General features: G+C 36.6%; 1 protein-coding gene across 3 annotated transcripts in view; it reads right to left on the reverse strand.

The window, feature by feature from the left end:
- Positions 1-25,664, reverse strand: part of TOX (thymocyte selection associated high mobility group box) — a 217,831-nt gene that overhangs the window by 70,302 nt on the left and 121,865 nt on the right. For all 3 annotated transcript variants that reach the window (XM_054633558.2, XM_077185864.1, XM_054633553.2), the window contains exon 3: positions 17,901-18,143. In XM_054633558.2, the coding sequence (XP_054489533.1) occupies positions 17,901-18,143 (243 nt within the window). The remainder of the gene's footprint in view (positions 1-17,900; positions 18,144-25,664) is intronic.

Here is a 25,664-nt window from a genome sequence, read left to right on the forward strand (position 1 = left end):
TAATTTATCACATTTTACCTTTATCACTCCCGAATTATTTTCTTTTTTTTCCTAAGTCAATATCTGCAATGTGTCCTAACTAAAATGTCGGGAATCTTACTGACAGGAACAAATTTATAACCTCTACTTGCCCACCTGAGTTAAAAGACTTGAATATGTCCCTGCAGCTGGGCTGGAGAAAAGAGGTCACCAATTCTAATTTTGTAATACTTGCCAGTCATTTGAGATGTTCAGTAGGACTGCAATTCCTTTCCCAAACTGCTATGAATTTCATGTGTTCATACAATTTTTGACTTTCATACAAAAAAAAAAAAAAAATCCATAAATTAAATCCTCCAGAGGGTACTGAGGAGTGAAACAGAACACGGTAAGTAATATTGCTACTAAATCACTGGAATCACAAGTGGAAAAGAAACAAACATCTGTTCTTCTATACATATGAATGGAAACAATGGAACACAGTAAATGAGCATGAAAATATCTCCTTGAGAAGTAGTATTAATCCACCAGCTTCAACTGAATAATCTCCTTATAACACCTTAATACTAATAAGAAAATAAATTATCTGTTTAAATGGAACATTTAGTCTGCATTCAATACAACCTTTTCATGTTGACACTAGTAAGTTAATAAACAAGTGGGTATTAAATTAGAATACAGGAATAAAATATACACTACTTGAATCATCTGAGGGGAAAATACTTGTTTTCAGTCATCATTTTAAATTGTTATAAACCCATTAGACAGTAAGATCACAGTAAATACACAACTTCAATATGCTCTAATTCTGTGCAATTTATGAGATTTAAGCAAATATCAGTGAGAGTTTTAATTTGGATCTCCCAACAGCTAGACAGGATTATTGTGAGTGTAATAGTTTTATGTTCAAGTGGGATTCTGCTGTATTAAACCCTTTGTTAAACAAATCAGTCAAGCTCTCTCTCTGGAATTTTAATTTGCACCTTTGTAGATGACCGGAGTTTCACTTTTAATGTTTGATTATTAGCACATACTTTAAAGAGGCAAGATCTTACTGCTTAATATCAGTTTCCTTTCATTTTCACTTGAGCGAAATTATATTTTAGTCCAAAAAAGGTTATTACTGTCTGTAGTTATGTATCTCCCAGGGCATTTAATTTGCAGTAAAAAATGCTCTCTAAAAATGTTGCCATGTTGTCAACATAACTAAAATCTGTTTTTTGTTCGGCTGCCAACACTTGCTATCATGTTAACAGCAATAGTTCCATCCTTTCCCAAGAGCAGTTGATAGCAGTACTCTCAGCAGCATCACCAGAATCCATATGGAGACAGAAATACAGGTCGAAAATTTCCATGACAAGGCAGCTCACTGCAAGACTCTTCAATTTTTTCAGTGCTGTCTCACACTGATTCTTTCCTGACAGGTAGGTAAGACATAAGTGAGTCATCACATCCTGATTCTTAGATTTGCTTTCTTACTCTAGCCTCAGTCCAGAATTTAAGATACACTTCTAAGACAAGAAGACTTTCTCTACAGCCCTGGCTTCCCAGATATTCCTCTCAGCTGCCACCTGGACTCACCATGCAATCTGCACCCACACAATCAACAGTTTGGGTTAGCAGAGAAGTCAACAGCAAGTCCATGTTGCACCAAGGACTCACAGAGAGCTCAGGAGGCTCTCAACAGGCCACAGTCTACTGGCTTACCATGCAGGAGCAGGGTTATGGTCCCTTCTCACTCAGGTTTTCAACACAACATTTTCAACAGTAAAATAAGTCTGAAGCCTTTTGAAAGACCTTTATTGAATCGTGTAAGAGGAATTATGACATTGTCTTGAGACTCACAGGAAAGACTAAACTATTAACTGATAATAACTAATCATTTGGGCATTCTTATGGGGTACAAACCCAAAAGGTTAAGCTCTTTGTCTAAATAGCGCTGTGCAGAAGCCCAAGATTTGATCTCATATATCCAGTCAGATGTTCTGGGTATTTTAGAATGGGAAGGTCTCACTCTCTTTTGATCTCCCTCATCTCATGTCCTGACCATGCAGACTTGATTCTCAGAAAATATTAACAGTAAAAGATTAAATGCAGCTGATAGTTTCTCCTTGTCTCAACTCTGGTTTCACTGCTCCGGCATTTTCCAACAAAACCCTTTTCTGCCAAAAATGCTCATCCAACTCTGACTGCTGTTGAATGCCCAGAGAGTCTCAGGGGAAAGTGAAGCATCTCCTCACCGTTGGATGGAAGCCTATGGTGAGCACATTTTTAGCACAGAAATAAGTAGTGAATGCTAGATATGAATGCGCAACCGCTTCTGACCTTCTCTGAGACATGACAACCATACCGTCTGGGAAGAGAGAAGAAAACTTACTTCACTCCTGATGAATCCATGAGATCAGTTCCAAACCTCTCCTTTTTGTCACTGCATATTGGCCAACTGTCTCAAACTTTCTCTCAAAGGTAAAATTGAAGTTTAAGTCCTAGCTAATACAATTCTTAATTAGAAATGAGTAATGACATACCTTATATAAGATTCTATTCCCAACTTCAAAAGGAGCTACCTAGGTTTCCTTGGTGTCTTTACTTTGAAGAAAATGTCTTTTATTACTTATTTTAGTACAACACATTAAAATCAAATATCTCCTGTAGCAAAATGATTCAAGTCTCTGGAACTCAAATAATTTTCTAATAAAAAATGCATGAGACAAATAAATGCACTTTATGTTCCACAAGAAAAGGCAGTTTCAACAGGCTAATGCTCAGAGAAAATTCATTTTATCAACCAGCCATTTCATTCTTTGGTGCTGTTACAAGCTCCCCGCGGTTGCTAAGCAACCATAATTCATCGTACCTTTTAATGGATACTCTGCTACTGCTGAGAACATTAAGGTGAAGAGAATAAATGCCTTGGGTGAATCTTGAAATCTTTCATTATGCATGTCATTCTATTTCTGTAATGCTATAATGCTGAAATGTTTCTGTGGCAGGAAACTGAGTTGTGGTAATTGCATATTCCACTCATATATGTTTTGTAAGCAGAGCAGCACGTACTTGTCTAAAATGAGCTATTTCTAACATGATTGAAATTGGACTTTTCTACTTCTAAAGGTAGTAAATAAATCTGAGGGGGAAAAAAAAGAATGAGTCTGGAGGAAAATGTCTTAAAATTTTCAGCAAGAGTGACAAAATCTTGTGGCAAAAATTGAAAGTAATCAAACAGGCTTGATTGTAACACAGAGTGGTATGTGAATATATAGCAGACAACAGAAAATGCAAAAAACATGATGAAGAAACCACATATCCTGTGCAACTTCCATATTTTTAAAACACATGACATTCAAAGACAGACACGTGTGCTAGACCAGGCATCTCTCTCTGAATTATTAAAGCAAACCTCAGGTTTCAGCCAAATGCAAATGTTCAATATTATGTACATTTGCCACCTTGTCAGTTTGGGCCTCTCCTCCTCCTGAGAAATACCTCTTTATACCAGGCAAGGGGGCCCCTGTATGAGCACAATTTCACAATTAGACCTGTATTTTTCAAATACATAGTGAAGACATTATAAGGTAAGATAGAGTGCTCAGATAGTGCCAATGATGCCTATAAGGTAAGATAGAGTGCTCAGATGGTGCCACCACAAAACCCTAAGATGGATCTGTTTCTTTGGGATCAGCCTGCATTTCTTATCCTGATTATCTTCTCCTTCACACCTATATACGCCATGTGACGCGCTCTTAAAAAAGCCACTATGTGCAGGTCAGATGTGGATTATTTTTTCCTTATTTTGAACATTAATCCCAGATATACACTTCCTTTATGTTAGAAAAAAATACAATCAGACTTGGGGAGAATCTGGTTACTTTTTTTTTTTTTGTATGCACTTTTAAATGCCACTTTTCTATTTACATGTGTGGGCTTGTCATTGGAAAAGCTCAGTGACAAGCAGTATTTTAAGTTCTCTTCCTTGATCATTTACAATCTAGCAGAGGATGGTGACCTCAAACTCATGTTGTATCTGCACAGGCAGTAATCCTGTGTTGTCCAGAGAGGACCAGTCAGGGAACTCTTCTGGCCCTGTTTGTTTTGATGTTGGAAAGGAAGGGCAAAGTCAACCCTTTTGCTTACCCTATCAGAAGTGGTTCAGGTGGAATTTAAAATTTCTTTGTTAATCTGTCGTATTTTTATGTGACCACTGAATTTCTGAGTGTTTTGGCAATACAATTCTTCAGCTACATGGTGTGAAGGTGGATGACCTCTGTCTCTGACAAACCTTTTGAAAGCTGTTCCTCAGGAAAATGATCTGGAGGAAAAAGCATATATGCACACAAATGAAGAGAGGAGAAGTGTTGGGCATGCAGTAAGGAGTCAGAGACTCTGCATCAGCTTACTCTGCAGTGATTGTACTTGTTGAAAAGCAGAAGAGGAAACCAACACACAGTTGTAACAGGAAAACTAATATAGAGTAAAGAGGTTTCAACTCAAAGATAATGCAAAGTTAAAACAAATGCATAGTATGTCAGTACAAATTATTTCTTTCCTTTCCTTTCCTCCTTTACTTGAGTATTCATACAACTTCACTTTTCACTAAAAGAAAGCATACTTTGTGGGAAATGGATTTATAGAAAATACTTGACTTTTCTTACTCTTCTTCCCTTTCCCTTCTTATTTTATCTTTTTCAACTACTAGTGAAAAAAACCAAGACTATATGTTTTATACCACTGCCTGATTATTTTTCAGTAAGGAAAATATTGACTTTCCTCAAACCACTGATGTTTCCTCCAAAAATGTCCCCCAGAGTAAAGGAGCAGTAGCATTGCTGACTCATTTTCAAAGACTTTCACTCTTTGCTAATGCAAATCTCTCCTTTCCTTCACTCCAAATAATTTCTGGAGTGGAATTTCACTAGTGGGGTTACATACACCTGAAAAATGTCCCAAAAATTGTGTCTCCTAATGATTCTTCTTGCTCTTTTCTACTTCTTAGAGGGTGGTAATATCAGAGAGAAGTCACAGCCTGAAAAAGTCTTAAGAGGCTGAGCTACTTATGACTTCATATTTTTCTATGTAGTTTATCAAAATTGTGGGAGCAAATGGTGTTTTTCCACACAGTTAGAGTTGATCAAAATTATAATTCCCAAAGTTAAGAACATTCATGCTTAAGTAACTCCACATTTCCTCTGGTGCAAACCTGCTTTGGCCAGTATCATGCAGTTTTAACAATGGTAAAAAATAATATAATAAAAAAATACAAAATTAATGTTTTAAGCTTCACAGTGAGGTAAAAAAAAGAGATACTTAATATCATGTATCAAAGTAGGAAGGGAACAGGAAACTGAGACCTAACCACTGGAAGGTCACAACCAATAACTTTTCTGCAAATGGAAATCGGTTGCAGAAGCATCAAATGATAATTACTGTTTGCTGGAGAATTTTAATAGAGTTCTACGTCACACTATAAAATGTTTAATTGTAACCCCATTTTAATAACACTATCTGATTAAATGAAAAGACGCCTTGCTGATTGCAATTACAATCTGTCAAACTACATATTTATTTACAGTTTGGTTTCCTAAAACCACAAGATAAAAAAAGGAAACTCTATTCAGCTTGTCAGCAAACTATAATTATTGTGTATCCTTCTGTCAGTTTCTGCATAAAACTTTTGGTTCAAAAATGGATCTAATTATAACTACATCAACATTTTTATAAATGCTTGCTTTCCATTCTTTCCCTGTCCTTTCCTCCATCCTTAGCAGTGAAATCTTTGTCACAAATTCAGAAGGAAAAAATTCTTCTAAGTAAATAACACTTGTTTCTCTGTTTCATCCTTTCGATCCTAAATTGCTGTTAGAATACAGAAAACTCTATTCAATGTAAATATTATTTATGGCAGTGCACTGTCCTAGCACTGTGCTCAAGCAAAGCCATGGGATTAGGACTCTATTGGGTTTTTTCTGCTTTGGCATTAACGTTTGGATATGAGCTGAAAAACTCTTTCCAAGAATATCATGTAGCTCATCTTCTGCAAAGTCTATTTATAGTAATTTATAACCTTTCACAAGAAACAATTTGCCAGACAAACAAGTCCAAATATCTGAACACCAGTGTATGTATCAACCAGTTACAGAAATTACATCTCAGAGAAAGGGCTATTAAATCATCCAACCCATCTCTCAGGCAGTGCAGGATTTTCCCATACGTACATGTTCCACTGCTTTAACACTACCTGGCAGACTATTCTGATGCCATTAAAAGGGTTTTTTCCCTTCACCCATTGTTTATTTTTATCCCATTACTTGCAGTGACATTCCTTAGGTATCATAAACATCTACTCCTTCAGCCTACCTTTCTAAGTAATGAATGATGATAAATAAATAAAATATTTAAAATGTGCACATAAACAATTTCATAAAACAACACTATAGCTGAACCTTCAAGAAGAGTTATTTTGCTCAGTGTAGTTCATGGGCTAATACAGTCTGGATCATGATTATATGCTAATAAGACTTGGGGAAAGCTGATTATTTTTCTACTGTTTCTTAAATGGTCAAGCCATCTATGAACCAAAACAGTCTGAGTTAATATACATCTTCTTGATTATTTATTTCCTAGCTGTTCCATCAACATCTATTACCTATCATACATTCTTAAATAAATATAAATATAAATATAAATATAAATATAAATATAAATATAAATATAAATATAAATATAAATATAAATATAAATATATCTAAAAAATCACACCTTAAAAATAAATAACAGACTATTGAAAATATTAAATGATCCTTATTAACCTCCACTGCCTGCTGGATATTATGTATGGTGATTTTTTAAGGGTGAGAACCTCTATCCAGAGCTTGCATGAGGAGTCTAGATGAATTCTCTGAAAAATAAGTTAGATCTGTCAGAAATGACAAACCTATGGAGTATCCTGCTCTCAGTGAGATGACCTTTTAAAATCCTACCTTCAACTACATTAAATGAGGGACCTTACAGTTCCCTCTGGACCAATTTAGGTGATTTGGTAAGTTACACAATATTATGGCTGCACTGAGCCAGGATCTAAGAGGTCAGGTTACTCATGTGACTTTTTTCTGTTGCACAGCTTTCCTATATTGTCTTTAATTATATAATAATCAAAACAATAAAAATGGTTTCCAAACAAGACATTAGATCATGATTTTTCTCTTCAGTCTTGTTGCACCTTGCACTGATTTTCCACATGTTACAAGAAAAATATTTCAGAATTATGATGGCATTATGAGTGTGGATCATTATTGACAAACAATTTTGTTGACACACCTTCTTACATAATGTGAAATCTAAATCCCCACAATTTATAAAGAAATGAAAGCATCTGTTATAGAGCCAGTTTTATTTCTTTTGAAACTCTGGGATAGCCAGAGTAGGACAGGATCAACATTAAGCCAGAATATTTCTAAAAATCCCACTGAGGTTTTCAGTCAGCCACAGAGCTCCTAAAATGTACTTCAGAGGCAGAGGTCACAAATGATGAAATCAGTGCAACAGTGCCAGCCACAATTAAAATTACATAGGCCAGGCCCGGGGCAGAGAACTCCCCTGTTTTGAGTTTTCCTCTCCCTGCATTCAAAAAGCTGATGACAAGTGAGAAGAAACACATGTGCTATGGAACCGGCCTGTAAGGGCTTGGACTGGAGATCTGGGGCAGTGGAGCATCACACTCTGTGGTTAAACAGATACCTCACTTCTCCCCAGAGCTGACTGCATTTCAAGGACAAGCAAAGCAGTGCCTGCATCTTTTTCATGTCTCTTAAATAAGGTTGCTGTATCACTTCCAGGTTGCTTGAGAGCTTAAAAGTCTCAGCTACCATAATATGCAGTCACTGTAAAAACGTTATATTAGACGTGCAGCACATGGCAGTTAAGTCCTGCTTTTATTACATGTGAGGACATCTGCTAGTTCTAATATTGAAAGCTGACTCTCACCACACTGCTAACCACCTTTGTGTTACTGAGCATCAAACATGAAATTAGCTCCTGGTAACACTTTCATTATTACATGTCCCCCTACATAGTCATTTTCATCCTCCTCCTTTAAGACCTTTCTTTTTCAATTTGGGATTCATTTGTCTTTGTATATGGTGAATTAAATTTTGCTAGCTTTAAAATAAAGTAAGTGGTTTTCTCTCCTACAGTATAGTACTTGACAGATAGGAGGGACTGATATTGTGAACATCTACTCGCACTGTTAGGAGTAAACTACCTTCTCAGCTAATTAGTGACTGCAAAGCACTCCAAGGCAGAAGAAAGGTGCTTCAGAAGAGCAGAGTGCTTTTGGCATTATTTTTCAAATGCTGTCAGTTGTTTTGTTATTAAAATTTATTGTTATTAAAAGTTATTTTACATTGTATACTATCTAAAACTGCAGATAAGGATAACCAGATAAGGACCAAGCCTATTGCACTAAATAGTTTTTATGCTCCCACATAAGGAAAGGGAGCATCATAAAATTCATTAAAATGAGATTCCACACTTGAGTATTGAGGCATGTCTTGGAAACTAAAGCTTAGTTACTGAGTTAATCTCTGAAATTCTTTATGTGTGAATGAAAGTAATCTTAAAATGTATTAGAAGGAAGTTGCATCTCCAAATAAAAAAGCATTGCATTCTCAACAAGGGCCTGATCCTGTAAATACTCCATGAGCAGGCCTTTTTTTGGTTAAGAGACCAGCATATCTAGTTTAAAGGTTTTTTTCTGTTTAGATCATTTTTGTAAGGATGAAGTTAAGGTACCTATAACCCAATGTCGTTACTGTCTGGAAGCAGAATTTTGAAGATGTGATAGGAAGTTGTTTCATCTTCATTTTGTTACCCATTAGGTATGCCATGTCTCACTTTAGCAACTAGGCTACTTCCTTCATTAACTCAATTAGCAAAAGTACCGATTATCAAAGTTACTTTCAGGCACTGTAACCTCACTTATAACTCAGGAATTTGGTAAAAATATTGTATAATGCAGCCATGTGCAGTACATTAATTAAATCTGTTGAATCTAGTTCAATAATTTGGCTCTAGTTTCAGTCTCTGTTAAGCAACAACATGGATCCACAATCTGGGGAGAAGGGGGATGTTGCAGATGCTACATCCTGTCTGCTGCACTCCCATTCCAGCAGAGGGCTTCAGTGATCAACAGTGAGGTACATACAGACATATAGATGTTCATATGTATGTATATAGGGTATCCAGGTATAGATGTGTATGCCAGTATGCACTCTGAGCACTGCAGTCCACTTCAGCTCTGGGTCAGGGCAGGCACACAGAGTGCCCATCATGACCTATAAGATCTCCTTCCACTCTTTTATGTCCCTGCATGTTGGTTGAAAGAGGAATTTTGGATACATCCTGATAATATGTAAGATAAAGTGAAATTTCTTTGTTCACTTTAGATGAAAAGCATTCATTGTGGAGATTTTGTAGCTGAAAGATATGCACAAGCATGCCTTAGAGGTGTTCCCCACTCCATAATGCTTCTTGCTGCCACCCTATACCTTAAGTCCTTTTTTCTGACTGCATCCATCCATGATATGCACAGAAAATGAATTAAGGAAATTCATTTTCGTATCTTTAGTGTACAAATACAGAGGCAACAGCATGTGCAATGTGCCAGAAGTGCAGTTCAAAGGTGTGTGAGTGAGACTACAAAGATCCTGGGTCACATGCATGTGCCTGAAGTACAGCATCACAGGAGCAGTGGAGGTTAAAGATTTTACACACTGCCCACAGGCAATCCCAAAGAGGCATTTACATAGAACAGGCTTTGTACAAATGAAGAGGAGGTGGAAGGGGGAACAGAGAGGCAAACATCCATCTAAAATTAATCTTTATGTTATCAAAAGGACTAGGGAAGAGTAGACATCTTTACACTTTTAGCATTTCTTAATTGCCTTGTGAAAGAAGAAGGGATAAAAATAACAAATGAGTTATTTTTCACTTCTGATTATTTCTTCAAATCTCAAAACACAACCATATAGAATATTTTTCTTCCATTCCTCATGTAAAAAGTCACTGGTAAACTCAAACAATGATACTTAAAACTCTGTAAAAACCACAAAAACAGATAAAACCCCCCTGAGATTATTAATTGGACCATTTAAATTCCTTCAACTTGGAAAGTCAAGAATGGGCTTTTTCCCTCAAAATGAAGAAAAAAATTTGCTAAACATCTATGACTTTATATATAAGATTTAAGAAGAATTCATACTCTAGCAGGTGACAGCTGAATTTCCAGCATGCATGTGGCACCTAGAGTTAAGACAGAACACTCTGTAGTGGCGCTGCTTTTGTCCACACACCTTTCTAGTACTGAACAAAACAGGATGAGATGGTGAATGCAGCTCAAATCCATGAGGGATGTGCAGTCTTCTCAGCTGCTTTTGAGTTTCAAAGAATGCAAATTCATGTATTTAAATTATTAAACAGGTGGAAATAGAGGCTACTCCACCTGATGCACAAAGCCCTCCCTTTCATCTGCACTGTGGGCTTCTCCTTCCTTTTTGTCTTCATAGAAGTATGTTCACAGTTTTTGAGAAAGACATTTCACTTCTATTCCATATCCAGGACTTAAGATCACTAAGATTTTTTTTTTGCCAAAGTGTGAGTCTTCAGAAACATTTCATTATCATGCTGTTCTCGACAACTACATGCAATGTTAAAAGCAGCAGATTAAAGTCAACAATCTCTGCTGCTGAAGCCCCTGAATTTCTGACATTTTCTGAGAGCTATGTTTCCTCTATTTGCATACTCTATTATCTGTTTTGTTTGACACTTGCAGCTATGATGCTGCTTATGCATTAATCACTCCTGTGAGTACTTCACATGTGAGGTGTTGTATAATCTACCACCCACAACTGAAGTCTTTCTCTCTGCACCACATTCATCTTGTCTTAGCCTGTGTCTATCTGGTTAAAGTCCAAGTAAAAAATTACTACAACTAAACTTATTTTTCTTACTTTTTATATGTAGCAAATAGATTCCTATCAGACAATGCGTAACCACTGTGAAAAAGGCCACCAAAGTATTTTCTATCGAAGGGTGTTTTCAAAAATAAGATACATGACACCTTGTTTCTTCTTTAAATTATACTGAAGTTGTTTTCTGACTTGAGTTTGTGAAATATGTGAGCCCCATGGATTCTCAAAAACCACACTCAAATGAGCAGGATGCTGTGTTTCCCAACTGACAGTAAATCAACAGCTTCATTTTCAATTTTAAAAATGAGACCTGGAATTATTCTAAAAAGAGTTCAGATCATTGGTGTACAAATATTTTGCAACAGTTATGTGCAAATATTTACTTGATCTATCTTTAAGGCAAGCCCTTAGAGACTGAGAGCATGACTTTACCAGACACTACTGAAGGGTCAAAAAAAAAAAATGCTCCACAAATACTTTCACAGGAATTCTTGTCCTAGTTGACCTGAAGAAGGTGGGGTCCATCAGAGGCCTGCATCCACAGAGTGCTCTCCTTTACTCTGCTGATGTTTCTCTTGGGAGGCAAAAGCCGCAGAGGTGCTGCCAGCGGAGGTGGTACCAGCAATGTTGCCTCTTCTGTGAATGCATGGACCGATGTTTTTTGCTGAGAAGGCCCCAGGGACAAGGTGACCCATGGGAAGGTTCTGGTCCTGCTGCTGTAGTGTGGGGTCTGTAAGTCCAGTCCCAGATAGAGGACATCTTTTTTGAGAGTTATCCCACCTGAATTTAATCCTGAGGCACAGAGAATCAGCCACCTGCCACAGTACACTACAGCTAAATGGCATATCTCTATCACTGCTAAAAATGCATGCTTTGTTTCACTCTGATTTTATACAGCTGTAATTTCTGACATCAAAAGTTTCTTGTAGCACAGTAAAGAGCCTTGTAGTAGCAGATATGCAATATTCAGGTATTTATGAAACCTTGATAGAATAACATCTTAATCAGCTCCTGTACATATCCTTTCTGTTGTCTGATGACAAAAGAATAGAGCAGACATCAGAAGAAAGGAAAGATAAAAATTATGTCTCAGAGTCCTTGATGGAATAAGTAGTCATAATTCTAGTAGAGACAATAAGGGTTATGCTGATGGACATGAGCTGATCAGGGTGTTTGACAAAACATACATTAACTATTGTAACCTTTTTCCATGCAAGGTTTATTTCAGTAAAGAAAAAAAACCCTGCTCAGAAAATATGGTGTTACTTTTTTATAATTGTTTTTTGTTGTTGTTGTAGTTGTTGTTTTGGGTTTTTTGCTTCTTTTTCTTAGGGAAAAGAAGAATACAAAGTTGCTTAATAAGAAAAAAAACACCAAGCAACTTTAACACAAGATGTTCCATGACCTTAGCTTTATGATTTGGTGGTTCTGATGGCAATAACTCACTGCAATAAAATTTGGGGTAGCAGCAGGTCTGTGTAGCATAACAGTAAATTTTGATGTAAACTGAAGACCAAAGACTGGTAATGAGGCACAAATGGGAAGTATTCACCAGAGACAAAATGAATCTGCTACCACTGGCATGCAATACATGCTAGAAAAAAGTATCCAAATATGATTCAAATCTCAACACTTAGGTTAGGAGACACAAATCTCTTTTTTTTTGTTATGAAAGTCATTCATCTTGTTTATCAGAAATAATGAATTTCTGTTTGACTCAGTAGTTTCCACTGACACTTAAAGGTGCAAGAAAAAAGAATCAGCTGTATAGGTCAGCCCCAAGATGAGTCATGAATACTGAATTTAAACTAACATGTATGAAACCAGTAAAACAAAATCTCTTAAATGCATCCCAGATACAACAACAGTCTCCTTTATTGCATTTATTAGCAACTGTACTGTGAATATGAAATACTAACTTCATTCTACCTGAGATTAAAAATGGCAAAAAATAAAAAATAGCTGTCTGCTTTCTTCCTTGTTACACAATGCCACATTTTGTTTAAGATATTAATCTCTCATGGGTTGCAGATCTAAAAATATAATTAATGAAAAAGTATAATGTAATTGCTCAGGCTTTGATGAATTGGGGCATAATGTTAAATAATTATTCATTGCCTTTATTCTTCTGTCTAAGCGTGCAAAAAAAAAAGCAGCTTTTTATTGCTTTTTTTTTTATATAAGGACATGGGCCTTTGTGACATGCATTTTATTTTAAACTAATGCTTCTATTATTCCACATTTGAATAATTATAGCTGACATCATCTACTCTTCCGTGACCTAGAAGATCTTTAGCTCTAGCACACTGTTACATATTTTATGCATTACATGAAATAAAACACCTCAAGATTTCAAAAATATTTATTTTAAAAACAGCATTGAAATTGTCTGTAATCACATTTTCTGCTCTGCTTTGAAAGCAGCATTATTCAATATGCCAGTGGTCTTTTCCATAAGAGCAACATATTAGAAATTCATGCTGCTCTAATATATCTGAATTCCTTGATGTACTGCACTCCCTATAGACCTAAAGAAACATTTTTGCTTCAGTTTCATATGTCCTGCACATTACCTACTGATGTGGTGGTTGTCAAAACAGTTGTACAGTAGCCTTTGAATTCAAAGTGTGCCTTGACTGTATACTAAAAATGACAATAAACCTAAGTACATACATTATGCTGGCTTTTGTTGCCAGCACAAGTAGAGCATTTGGGAAATCAAGCCCCTGATTTTATTGTCTTTTAACATATTTTTCACTTTAAACTTAAAACCCAGAAATTTGAAGCATTTCAAGAAATTTAAATCTTCTATTTATTTCTTGTAAATTTTCTATGGTATACCATCTTGAGCCACATTTTCAAAAAGATCAGCACAAGATTACAAATGAAAGCATTCCAAAAATAGGTTGGGTTTTTTTTTCCAACTATGTAAAAACAGCACTGCAGTTTTTAACCCTGGTTTCTTGCAGAAAAACCAACTATCTATAGGATACACTAAAGAAGCTAGAATGTCTATAATTTTATTGATACATAGAAAAACCCATTTTAGAACACATCCAACACATCCAAATTCTCACACAACATGCATTTTTTGCAAATGTTAGAAGGGTAATTCTTGTGGTCCTTGAAAATATCCTTTGGGATATTTCAGGAAAACTCACATCAACAGAAAAAGGCTGGCAGGTCAAGCCCCAGCTGGGATCTAACCCAACCTACACAGTCTTCAACTGGTAGGAAACCAGGAAGGGATCCCTATTCCATTACGTAGAAGCAAACATGTTAACAGGACTATAAGTATATTTTCATTAAAAAACCACTTCTATCTATATCAAATTGCATCCAATTAAGAAGCAGGAATAGAAGTCATATCCATTTTGAAGGAGGATTTTAAGGGCTCCCATGACAGGGCTGGACTGTGGGTTAATACCACCCTGACTTACATTATGCACAAATTTTGTAGATTTCTGAAGCCCTGATTTCCAGACATAATGAGCACCTAAAGAAATCTGTATGTGACAGCATGATAGAAATTAATGTGAATGTGCATGTGTATATTCTGTATGTCAGCTAAGAATACAGAAATATACAAACATAGAAGTAAATATGTGAACTGACAGCAGAATAATGAGAAGGAAAAATTTTAGTGGTTTTGTTGTTTGATTTCTTTTTTCTTAAATAGTTGGCATGCAGTATGAAAGTCCAATCAATCAAAAAAACTTCAAAGAAGGTTAATTCCAAATTTAAGACACTGTCAATGGCAATGAAAAATTTTCATCTCCTAGCACTGCAAAATTTTTTTAGAAAGAATTCCCACAGTGTAAGAATCTGTAAGAAGCCAATCCCTAGTATGAATTCACTGAGCTGGTAGTGGGCTCTTATTGTGTGTATTTAAGCACTTCTGCAGAGGAGAATTCTTAGAGAGATTGGGGTAAATCCTGCCATCCTTACTGAAAAGGATTTTATCTGCAGCTTGGAGGGAGTACTGCACAGTATGAAACAGAGACTTCTGATGGGGGGAGATTTGAAAGGGTTTTAGGAAGGGTACATCCTCAATTTTCAATCTGTCCAAAATCACAGAAATCCTCATGTGAAAACACCTGGTAGTTGAGATGGAAGAAAAACACTATACTTAGTGTATGAACTATTTTCTAACTGTTTCTGAGCTCACTGATATTCCTTTCTCACATTTGGCTAGTATTAAGTAATGTTTTGTCTATAAGAACACAAACTGAAAAACATTCACTTGTTCTAACACAGATAAAATAGAAGGTATTACTGCTAAAATACCAACATAGGTTAAAAACTAGCTAAAAAGAAGGATGTTTAAGTAAAATAAAATAACCAAATTCTATTAGAGGCACATTGCAATGCAGCTGAATTTGTCCCAACGTAAGTAAAATTTGCTGAACATGTGAAATTAATTAGGGATAGAGAACAGCCAACAGATTTGCTTCTAAGAATATTTTTTCTAAAAATACCCATTAGTGCCCTGAAAAATGAAGTGACACACATGTTTTCCAAGTACACTAAATGGTACTTGATATACTAGAAATTATATGGAACCAAGGGTTTAGATGGGTTGGAGAAACTTATAAATTATGTTCTATATGAGGCAATATAGGAGTGATTTAGACAAGAACTTGCTAAATGGATCAGAGTTTGATGAGATAGTAAAAAGGAAACTTGGAGATGAGTAATACCACAAGAAAAGAGTCATATTGAAAAAAAGGTTAAATGTTCTGGATTATAAAGATTCAAAACTAAGTAAAGAATATTAACTCTACAAAATCCCCAGTTTTTCTTCATCAGTGCAAAGCCAAAAGAACAATGGGGTCATTCTATTAACTGAAGAAGTCACTGAATTCACTGAAGAGTTAAATTACTTCCCTCAAGTTAATTTCTCTCAAGTTATCAAATTCAAATCAGAGAAGCAATAGTGACAAACAGCATTTGAACTGCATGAAATCGAGGTGTTAACATTGTACCAGTTGTACTAACATGAACTCTAGCTTCACCCCCTGCACAGATAAGCCAGCTTGAGTTCAAACTATTGCAAGGTAAGAGGTGCTCCTGTGCAAAAAGGGCATGCAAGTTAGGGATAACAGCTGACTTAGCACATGACACTCCAAGGATCATGCTTTATTTATTGAACAAGTCCTCAGAAATTATTGTAAAAATTCAGCACATATTTTCTTGACATCTGATTTTCATCTCTTCTGATCTTCACTAAGATCCAACAGCAAAATTGCCTACCTATATTATTCAACTTTTTTGTATTTTCCCTCAATGCGATTATTCATTGTGATGATCTACAGACTCTCAAGGCCCTTTGTTCAGGGCTTGTTGCAAAAGGTTAATGTGAAACATCACAACTTAAAAGAATGCATAGTTCTGAGCCATAACCATGGCTCAAAAGAGGTCAATTCAATGAAATACTGCCTGTCTTGACTAGAGTGTCAAGCATTTCTCTTACTTTTCCAAGTCCTTTCATAGCTCTGATTCTCAGAACCCCACACAAGATTTCACTCAAGCTCTTTAATGCATGCCATCAGCTTTGCAGACAAGCAAGGAAAATATAGGCTCTTTCCATAGAGCATATTTCTATTTCTCTATATAAATCTGCCTCTCCTCCACTCCTCCCATTATTGAACATAACCCTGGGGTCAGATTCTGACCTCAAATACAAAGTGTGCAACATCCTAGTAAATCAATAACAACTGTGCAACATATAAGAAGCCAATACTTGTGCCCCTCTGCTTTTTTGAACATCCTCAGAGGGAATGCAGAGCTCCTCAAAATCAAGGTAGCTTTATTTTAATTAAGTTGCAATGAAGCTGTGTGACAAAGCAGATTTTTGTTGTAAACCAAGTCTTTTCCAGACACCATGGCCCCTGGGTCTGAGCCCTTGAGGGTCTGATGGAAGCTGAACCTGGATCCCTGACTACCCAAACAAATGTGTTGTGTCAGCTCTCAGGTTCCCAGGACTGATTTATGTTTTTTAGATAATGTGGTGGGGAGCTAGCAAGTTGGAAAGCCTAAACAGCCTCAGTCACTAAGTTCAGAACTTTTGGTGAGAAGCCCAGACCCTCTATCTCTAGGAACAATAGATTCTTATCTTTGGCTATTGGGATCTGCAGCTCCTGGGCAGCCCATTTAGCCCACCTAGTGCTTGAAGTGCCCTGGGATACACACAATGTCAGGCTCCATCCTCTTTCATGGGATTTTTAACTCTTTGGGTTAGAATTGTACATCAATGTGAAATCTTGTCTGGAGCTTCTATGCAAGAAGTATACTAATTAATTGTAGAGCCCACTTGAAAATGTAACGTGTACAGTAGCTCTGCAGTTGTTGCAAGCAATTTAACATTCAAATAAGTGATTTATAATATCAGGCTTCACAAGATTATGACCATAATGACTATCTGACAGACTTTACAAGCAAGTTGTCCAGTCATTTCAATTGGATTCTGGCTGGCTAAGGACTGGGAACTGTAAAAAGGCTGTAAGATTTGGCCTAGAATCAGAAATAACATTTGCTGTTTTCCAAACGTGCGGTAAACAAGAAAGGAGATATTAAATTTTTGTACATCTCTCAGCACATGCAAATGAGAATGGAAAGAGCCTCATCAGACAAATACAGAACAACAGCCATCTGGATCCAAACCCTGCTCCAGCAGAAGTCAGAGCCTTGAGCCTCGTTCTGTCATTATTTACATCTCTGTAAAGGATAACCTTCTACCCAAGGTGGCAGAAGGTAACAACACTCTGGCTTTCAGGTTCCCCCTCCCCTCTTCTGGGCGGAGGATTTGACACAAGGAATGCAATGTAACACCCAGAGTCAGGCCAGGGCACTCCAAAATTTGAATGGGGCAGGTGTTGTTCCCCTTGAAGAATTTCAGAGGTCTGTATTTCCATGATTTTGCACTTAGAACAGAAGAGAAAGACTAAAAGTGCTTACCACAGAGAGGGAATTGGAAAGCAGTGTCCCGTCTTGGCCAAGCATGTTGGAAACTGTAATTTCAGGTAGATCCATGTTTTGAGGGTGGAAGGGTAGGAGGCCATTGTGGTTCATGGGATGACACAGAGAGTGGTACCCAGACTCTATCTCATTCAAGTGCACCAGGGAGTGGTCAGGCAGTGATGGAGGAGTTATAGGAGGTATGTTAAAATCTTCACTTTCAAGACTTGGGCCAGGAAAAGACTGGAAAAGAAAAACAAGCCAACAAACAGAAATTGCTATGAAAATCATATGAGCACTGGTCAATAATAACAATAAAAGTCATACAAAACAAACAAAAAGACCCAAACTCCTACTTCTAAGCACAATCTACAATTTAATAAAGAATTTTCAAGACCCATATATTATACAAGTGAAGTTTCACCATTATGTATAGAGGAAAAAATGCCTCTAAGGCATAAGAATCTATGATACTTTTCCCTTAGAAATATTTTTTTAAAAGAAGGTGAACTCAAACAGATTTCAAGGGTCCTATTAAAATTTTCCAAGTGTTCATCTAGCTGAATACCTTTTTCATGGGAATTGTGGAAAAGGGAATGCAATTTATAAAATTAATATTGGCACAAAATGGTTCATTTTACTTCCTGCTACTCAGACTAAGAATTACATAGTGAAGAAAGATACCACTTTTATACTTATGGGAGTGCCATGCATTTACTCAGCTAGAAAGAAAAAGAAACAGTACATGCTCAGTATGAATATGCTTTGTATTTATAAAAAAGCATTTGAAGTTTTAAATTTTTTTTTTCTTTCCTAATCTATAAACTGAATTATGCATACATTTTGTCAGTTATCTGAATTAGTAACTCCACCAAACAACTGTTAGTCTTTTGTTGCCTGCTGCCATTAAGTCATCCAACTCAATCTGATCCAAGGAAAAGCCACAGGCAAAGTCAGAGTAATGCACCAAGGTGGATAATTGCTATTATTTATCTACAGTTTTTGTACAGTAGGTAGGCTCCTTTGTGGGAGAAGGTGGGTATGTGCGTATTTCTAAAAAGGAAAAGGTGAGCATAATAAAGGGTTAAAGAGATCAGTTGCAATGGCTCAGCCTGAAAGCCTGCTCTGCTTTTCTGAGAACAGCCAACTCCTTTGCAAAGTGATCAGTCTTTGCACATCCCATGCCCACAGTCAGGAGATTTATAGCACAGTGACTACTCCCACCCTTCCTGCCCCTCTTCAGCACAGCAGTCCTGCTCTGAGTGCTGCTTTTGTTAATTCTGGAAATGCAAGGATTTAAATACATTCTGCTCCTGAAAAGTATCACCAGAAAGGATGAGTATGAGGGCACAATTTCAAAGAACAGCTATTGGAAGAAAATGTTTTCCCCAATATGAGTTTCCAAATGGAGGATAATACAGTGTATGAATTCATGCAGAAGGACAAGGGGAGAATCAATGGCCAATTATAAACAAAGGGGTTTTTCATTAGTCATCATAGTAATAATGTCCTCCTGATGCCTGAGATTACTCTCTGTATGAGCATGTATACGTAAACTTAAATCAGACTAAAACCAAACTGTATTAAGTGTTTTCAGTGAGCTGGTGAACACAAATAAACCTTCGCTAGCACACACTGCCATGGTTTTGGCTGCTTTGTGTTTTTCCCAAAAAGGTTTTAATCTCTTTACCAAATATCTTAGTATAAAATAGAACAGGAAGTCTAGATTGGAAAGGCCAAAGTAAAATCCCCAAAAATGAAAACAAGAGAACAGGGTTTGACAGTGATGTCATCACTGTTATGTGTGAGGACTTTGATTCTACCCATGCATTCCAGCTGTGTTTCTCACCACCAGCACAGGAGTTTGCTCTCCCTCTGCCCCTGCTTTCTTCTTAATGGCAAGCTGGTGCAGGTCTACTGACCTCTGTAAGTTGAATTTTCCCCCACTTTTACAAGCCATGATGCAGCCATTTCTCCAAGGGGAAATACAGTAAAATGGACCCTCACTAAATGGAGAGAAGGCCTTAAACATGGCAAAGAGAAAATCACATTTACTCAATAGCAATGTATAAATTTTGCAAAACCAATTAAAAGTATTAGGGACAATGCATAATCTAGCTAGTTCCTAATTACTGTTATATAAAATCCATGATGAAGGAAAAGGTGTCTAAAGTGAGTTTAAGATCTAATACAACAATTACTAAACAGCAAAGAAGAGAAATGAAGAAAGGGATAACATCCATAATGCTCTCCTGGACCAGTGCGATCCCTGCAGGTACACTTAGACTTGGTAACCGTAATCCCGGTGAGTTTGGATCCATGTAGCCTACAGCTTCCAGGAGGGATTCATTAGCTGAGAAAAGACGACATTTATGTTCAACAGTGTCTTTTCCAATGTCCCAAAAGACTTCAGGCCTCAAAAGAGTTTTCTCTCCTCTGATTTTGCAGGTAGAAAATATTAACATCTATTTTCTGTCTCTTGCACTGTCCTGTGAGACTTCAGTTTGCTACTAAAAGCAAATATTCCTAAATCAAATATTGACAGGATATTGGAAGCACTTAGCATATCTGCTTATTTTTACACCTCTTTTTGCATGTCACATATGGATGGACCAGGCTTTACTTTTGATTCTTTGTGTTTCAAATGTGTCTTTAAGCAGTAATATTTCAAAAATGGTGGAATCAATTAACTGCCAGCAGGACATTAGCTTCGCTTATTAAGAAGGAAGTATAAAGCACTAGCAGCTCCACAATCCAAGATGTGTCATGTGTAGGTATATAATAATGTTATATAAATTATATGGGTTAAGAATTTTAAATAAATGCTTAATAATGCTGATTAATTACAAAAAAAATATCAATGGTTGTTGCTTGTGTACCATTTAACAGTGTATTTGATCCCACATCACCTACAATATCACTGTTCAGTACACTTAAAAGCTTATAAGTAGGATTAGAATTGCAAAAGCTGTAATGACACACATATAATAACATATAATTCAAATTACAGTATTTCCTATGTCTCTCTATTTTTATTTTTTTTCCTTAAGATATAAACTATCATACTATTTCAGTAAAGATAGGCAGAATCCAAGTTATATGCTCATGGTATGGACAGTTATTCAAAGGCACCTGGAGAGCACCCTATTCACCTTACATTTTCAGCCAATTTGACATTTCCATGCTCAGTATTGTGTGCATGTAATGCATATAGACATAACTTCCTCAGGGAAGTTACTTCAACAGTGATTTGCTGGTATTCATTTGTCTCGTCCAGGAGCTTGGTTCAAATGCTTGTAATGACTTAGCACACTGGCATATCAACCCCAAAATTCCTAGATACATCTGCGGCAAACCCAGCATATCCCAGGAACAAGGCTGTTGCAACTAAGCCTGGAGGAAAGGCACGAGGAATGGGACATGTGCTTGTCCTGTGAATAGCAGCTACAAGCTTCAAACAACACCCACTCCTACTTTCCTGCCACCTCTCTCCTTGCCATTGGAAAACCTATTTTAGTAACCATCTGGGGTTCCCTTGATGCAACTTATCCACTGCGAGCAATGGGCTCTCCTGGAATGTTGTATTGTCACCTTCTTCTGTAAAGAGAAATTTTAGGGAAATTTACCAAAAAGGCGGTCTCAAGCTTGACCCTGCAGCAAGAACTCCCACTCCTAGACCAGCTATCATCCTGTCCCAAACTCTAGGCTGCCTTAGAGCACCATTTCTTCCAACACAGGCTGTTTATCTGGAATTTCTAATTAAAGCAGTTATCTAGCATCCAGTGCATCAGGGAGGGCTGTACACCCTGTACCCAATTACAAGCTATAAGTATAGCTCATATGTATTCATAATAAAGAGTGGCCCATAGTTTCACTTCTGCTAGGTTTTTCTTGGGGATGGGGAAGGGTATTTTCCCTCCACTCCAAGGGTTTTTCCTTCAAAGCTGGTTTTCCTATCAGTAGGACTTTCTCTATTCAGAGAGATGTGGAATAGCTTCTTTTTATTCTACTGGTCACAGAAACCTCAGCAAGCTCACCTTTTGACTTTTGAATAACAGAAAAAAAACAAACCCAAAACTCCCAAACAAACAAGCAAACAAAAGTAGCAGAAATTCTTTATTTTCTTTACCACTTTTCCACTAGGAACTTTGCCAGTGATTTCACCTTCAACTCATGACTATAGGAGTGAAAGAGGTGTCAATCAACTCTTCAGTTAAGGGGAGTTTCCTAGGCCTTTATTACATTCCAGAGAGAAAACCCTCTGCAAATTAACACCATTAAACCAACTGCACAGGACTGAACAGACACAGGCTTAAATTTTTCTTTATTTTAAAGAGCATTTTCATTACATCTGTGTTTATTATAAACAGATTTCAGTCTAGTTCAGATGGAATCTACACAGTGGGAACCTCAGAACTGATTATCCTCACATTTGAGCTATCTTATAACACTGTTATGGATGATTTTTGAATTAAGAATGTCTTCCCAAATTTAGAGGACTATATTTTATGTTTCTGGCTAAATATTTGTGACATTTCTGCTTGAAATTATGTAAACTCCATAAAACAGATGATTGATAGGCCCACTATGAGATCAGGAGGCTTATCTATATGCTACCTTGGCATATCATTTTATGAGAAAAGCTTGCCAAAATAAAAATGATATGAACACTGAAACCTGACTCACTGTCGAACCCAAACCCAAGCTTTTGTTTCTGAAAAAGACCCCATTGGTCCTGTTAAATTTATTTTTTAAGCCAATTAGGCTGGTCAAATCCAGCAACAAGCTATGGAATGCGGGGAAAAACTGGGACACTGAGAGGAAGTGTATGTCAGGAATCAGTTCTTTACTTTGGCAACACATAACTCAAATTATGGCTATGCATCCAGCTGTGCTGATAACACAAATACAAAAAAAAATCTAGTATTTACTTTCGAGGTTACTCATTAGGAAAAAAAGGGAAATGCTGGCAGGAGACACAAATACAGCCCCTTTCCTTAAGTACTCTACAGTGAAAACTGCATATTGGCCAGCAAAACTTACTTATGTTTCAAAATAATTTTAATAGAACTTTAAGAAGTGATCAAAGAAGGCAAATCAAAGGAGGAGGCTCAAACAGACTGACCACAGTAGGCAGCAAGCTTTCAAACATCCAGTGTAAATCCCTCTGGGAAGAGCAGAATTGTTCCTATATGACAGCCCAGAAGACAACATTCACTAAGTCTGATTCGTGTGCTCAGCGCTTGCATCAGTCATCATGCATTTACTCAACAGAATCTCATATTAGCAACAGTTCCTTAAAAATTGGGAATTTGCCTATAGATATTTAATTTAAATGATATGAATGGTTCTGCCAACTATGTAGAGCGTGTCTTAATTTTTCATTTGCACCAAGGCTTCTGCGTCTGAACTGTGGAAAGATGCCAGTTTTTAAAAGATAGATGCTTCAGGCTGTCTCCTCTTCTATTATTGAACACGTTGTTACATAACTGAAATACTTATGAATCAAGAGTAATGTAAAAACAATGAGCTCATTAGAAGGGGAAAAACAGCCACGTACCTTATACAAATTTGAAAGTTAGGATAATATATTTGACAGTGGATATTTCCAGGAGTTTTAATAGGATCAAACTTATCTCTAATTTCTAAATGGAAGACCTTCAGAAGCAAGTGTTTTGTAGCTGCTTTTGTCTCTGTATGAACAAGGCTTGATAGCTTGAGACTATAATGCATTACTGTGGAAACCTTCGGTCTGTTACATAAATCATCTTAACACTCAGCAAGAATTGTCCAACAGTGCCATTGATATGTTCAAGTCAATGATCCTGAAAATAATTTTTTTGTGTTTCTTCATATGGTAGACAACAGCAATAAATCATATTCATTTAAAAACACACAATATACTAATTTATCAAGCCACAGCTATCAAAAATGTATTACAGGGGAAGGTATAACTTTTTTGTATTGTGTTAATCAATTTCTCTAATTTGCATTAGTTAAAGGCCAAAGCCTCAAGCAAAACATTAATTTTCCTGTACCAGATGAATTCTGTTTTCAAGAAAGAGAATGGGCTGACAATTATATTATTAATTTTAAACAATCATAATTTTCAAAGTGTACACAACTATGTAAAACAACAAACTCTTTTTAAGATTTCACTCTTGAGAGTCTTTTCATTAATGACATTAAATGTATGCACATAGTGTAGCAGTTTCTTGGGAAATGTTTTTTCAATGGAGGCTTTAAATTCAAATACAGCTTAAAGATGACAATAAGTAGGAGCACAAATATTATAAGGTAAAGGATCTGGGACCTGCAAACACCAACACTATTATTGAAGCAGTTAAACTTCCCTTCAGACAAGAATACAGCTGTGCACTTTTCCTATTTAGAACTTTTGAATAAAATTTAAAGAAAAGTACAAGTCTTTTTTGAACTACTGACCAACTGACCAAAGCAGTTCTTTAAGAATATACAAGAGCTTTAGGCACAAATGGAGCATCCTTAGCACCCAAAGTGGAGTCTTGTCCCTCTAACCTGTGACAATCTTTCGCCTTCCTTAGCATGTCCCCGGTGGGGATCTAAGCGTGGTCATTGTCCAACACCCTTGTCACTCCTCTCTCCTGAAAAGAAAGGTATTTTCTCTCCCACGATGTCTACTACTATTACAACAACTGCTACTACTACTACAACTTCTACACTACTACTACTATCATTATTATTCTTGCTATTATTTTTGTTCTTATTAATTCTATTACTACTATACTACTACTACTATTACTACAACTGCATTTTAATGAAAGCTAAAATTCTTAAGGTAACTAAGGGTCCTATTTGACAACTTTGGTCTGTACTATAATGCAGGCAGCATCATGTATGGTATAATCTTGAACTCAGCACTACAAGACATACTTCCATAAATCAGTTACTATGTGCGCTAAATATTCTTTGTCAACTAGAGATAAAAAGCATATTAGATATAAAAAACTTTTTAGAGACCTTCTCTGCAAAACATACCTAAATTATGCTCAGTACAAAGCTCTGGGTAATAAAACTAGCAATATACATATTTAATAAGCAAAATTGAACTGAAAAAAAAAATAGAAGTCACATCTTCACAAATAGTGCTGCTTGAAAATATAGATGATACACCACATTTAACCTGTCAGAAGCCTCATTAGCATCATAGCATAGACTCTAAACCAGCAATCAAGACAGTGTGCTCTTCACATGTTTACATTTTTAAATGCTCTTAAAATAGCAGTAGTATGGATTTACATTTAAGTATATCTGTTTAGAGGGCAAAAATTCTGTCTAAATTTCCATTTCCCTTCTGAGAAAGACACCAAAAGATAATATTGTACTCAGGGCACACAATGATGAAGGACAAAAAGGATCCTTTTATTTTTTGTTCGTGATTTTTTTCTCCTTCTTTCTCTTTTCTTTCCTTAGAAAAACTCAGAAACAATGGATTGTTTCTCACTATTCAAGAGGAGAGTGGGTCCTACCTGTGCTACACTACTCCTGAATGACTGATGAAATAGCCAGAAAAAAATCTGACTTAATGTAAAATGTCACCACTTGAGAAAAAGAGGATCAAAACAGAGGCATGGCTATTCTTTGCAATTATGATGTAACTTTTGTTTAGTCCCATGCCAATCACAGGAAAAGCTGAAAGCTGAGGCAGATCAAAGCTCCCAATTCCTACCAGTGGTCCCCCTGGCTTTCACACTTAGATTTCGGACCCAGCACTTTACAGTAAAA

Source organism: Agelaius phoeniceus, chromosome 1, assembly GCF_051311805.1.
Source record: "Agelaius phoeniceus isolate bAgePho1 chromosome 1, bAgePho1.hap1, whole genome shotgun sequence".
Classification (NCBI taxonomy): domain Eukaryota; kingdom Metazoa; phylum Chordata; class Aves; order Passeriformes; family Icteridae; genus Agelaius; species Agelaius phoeniceus.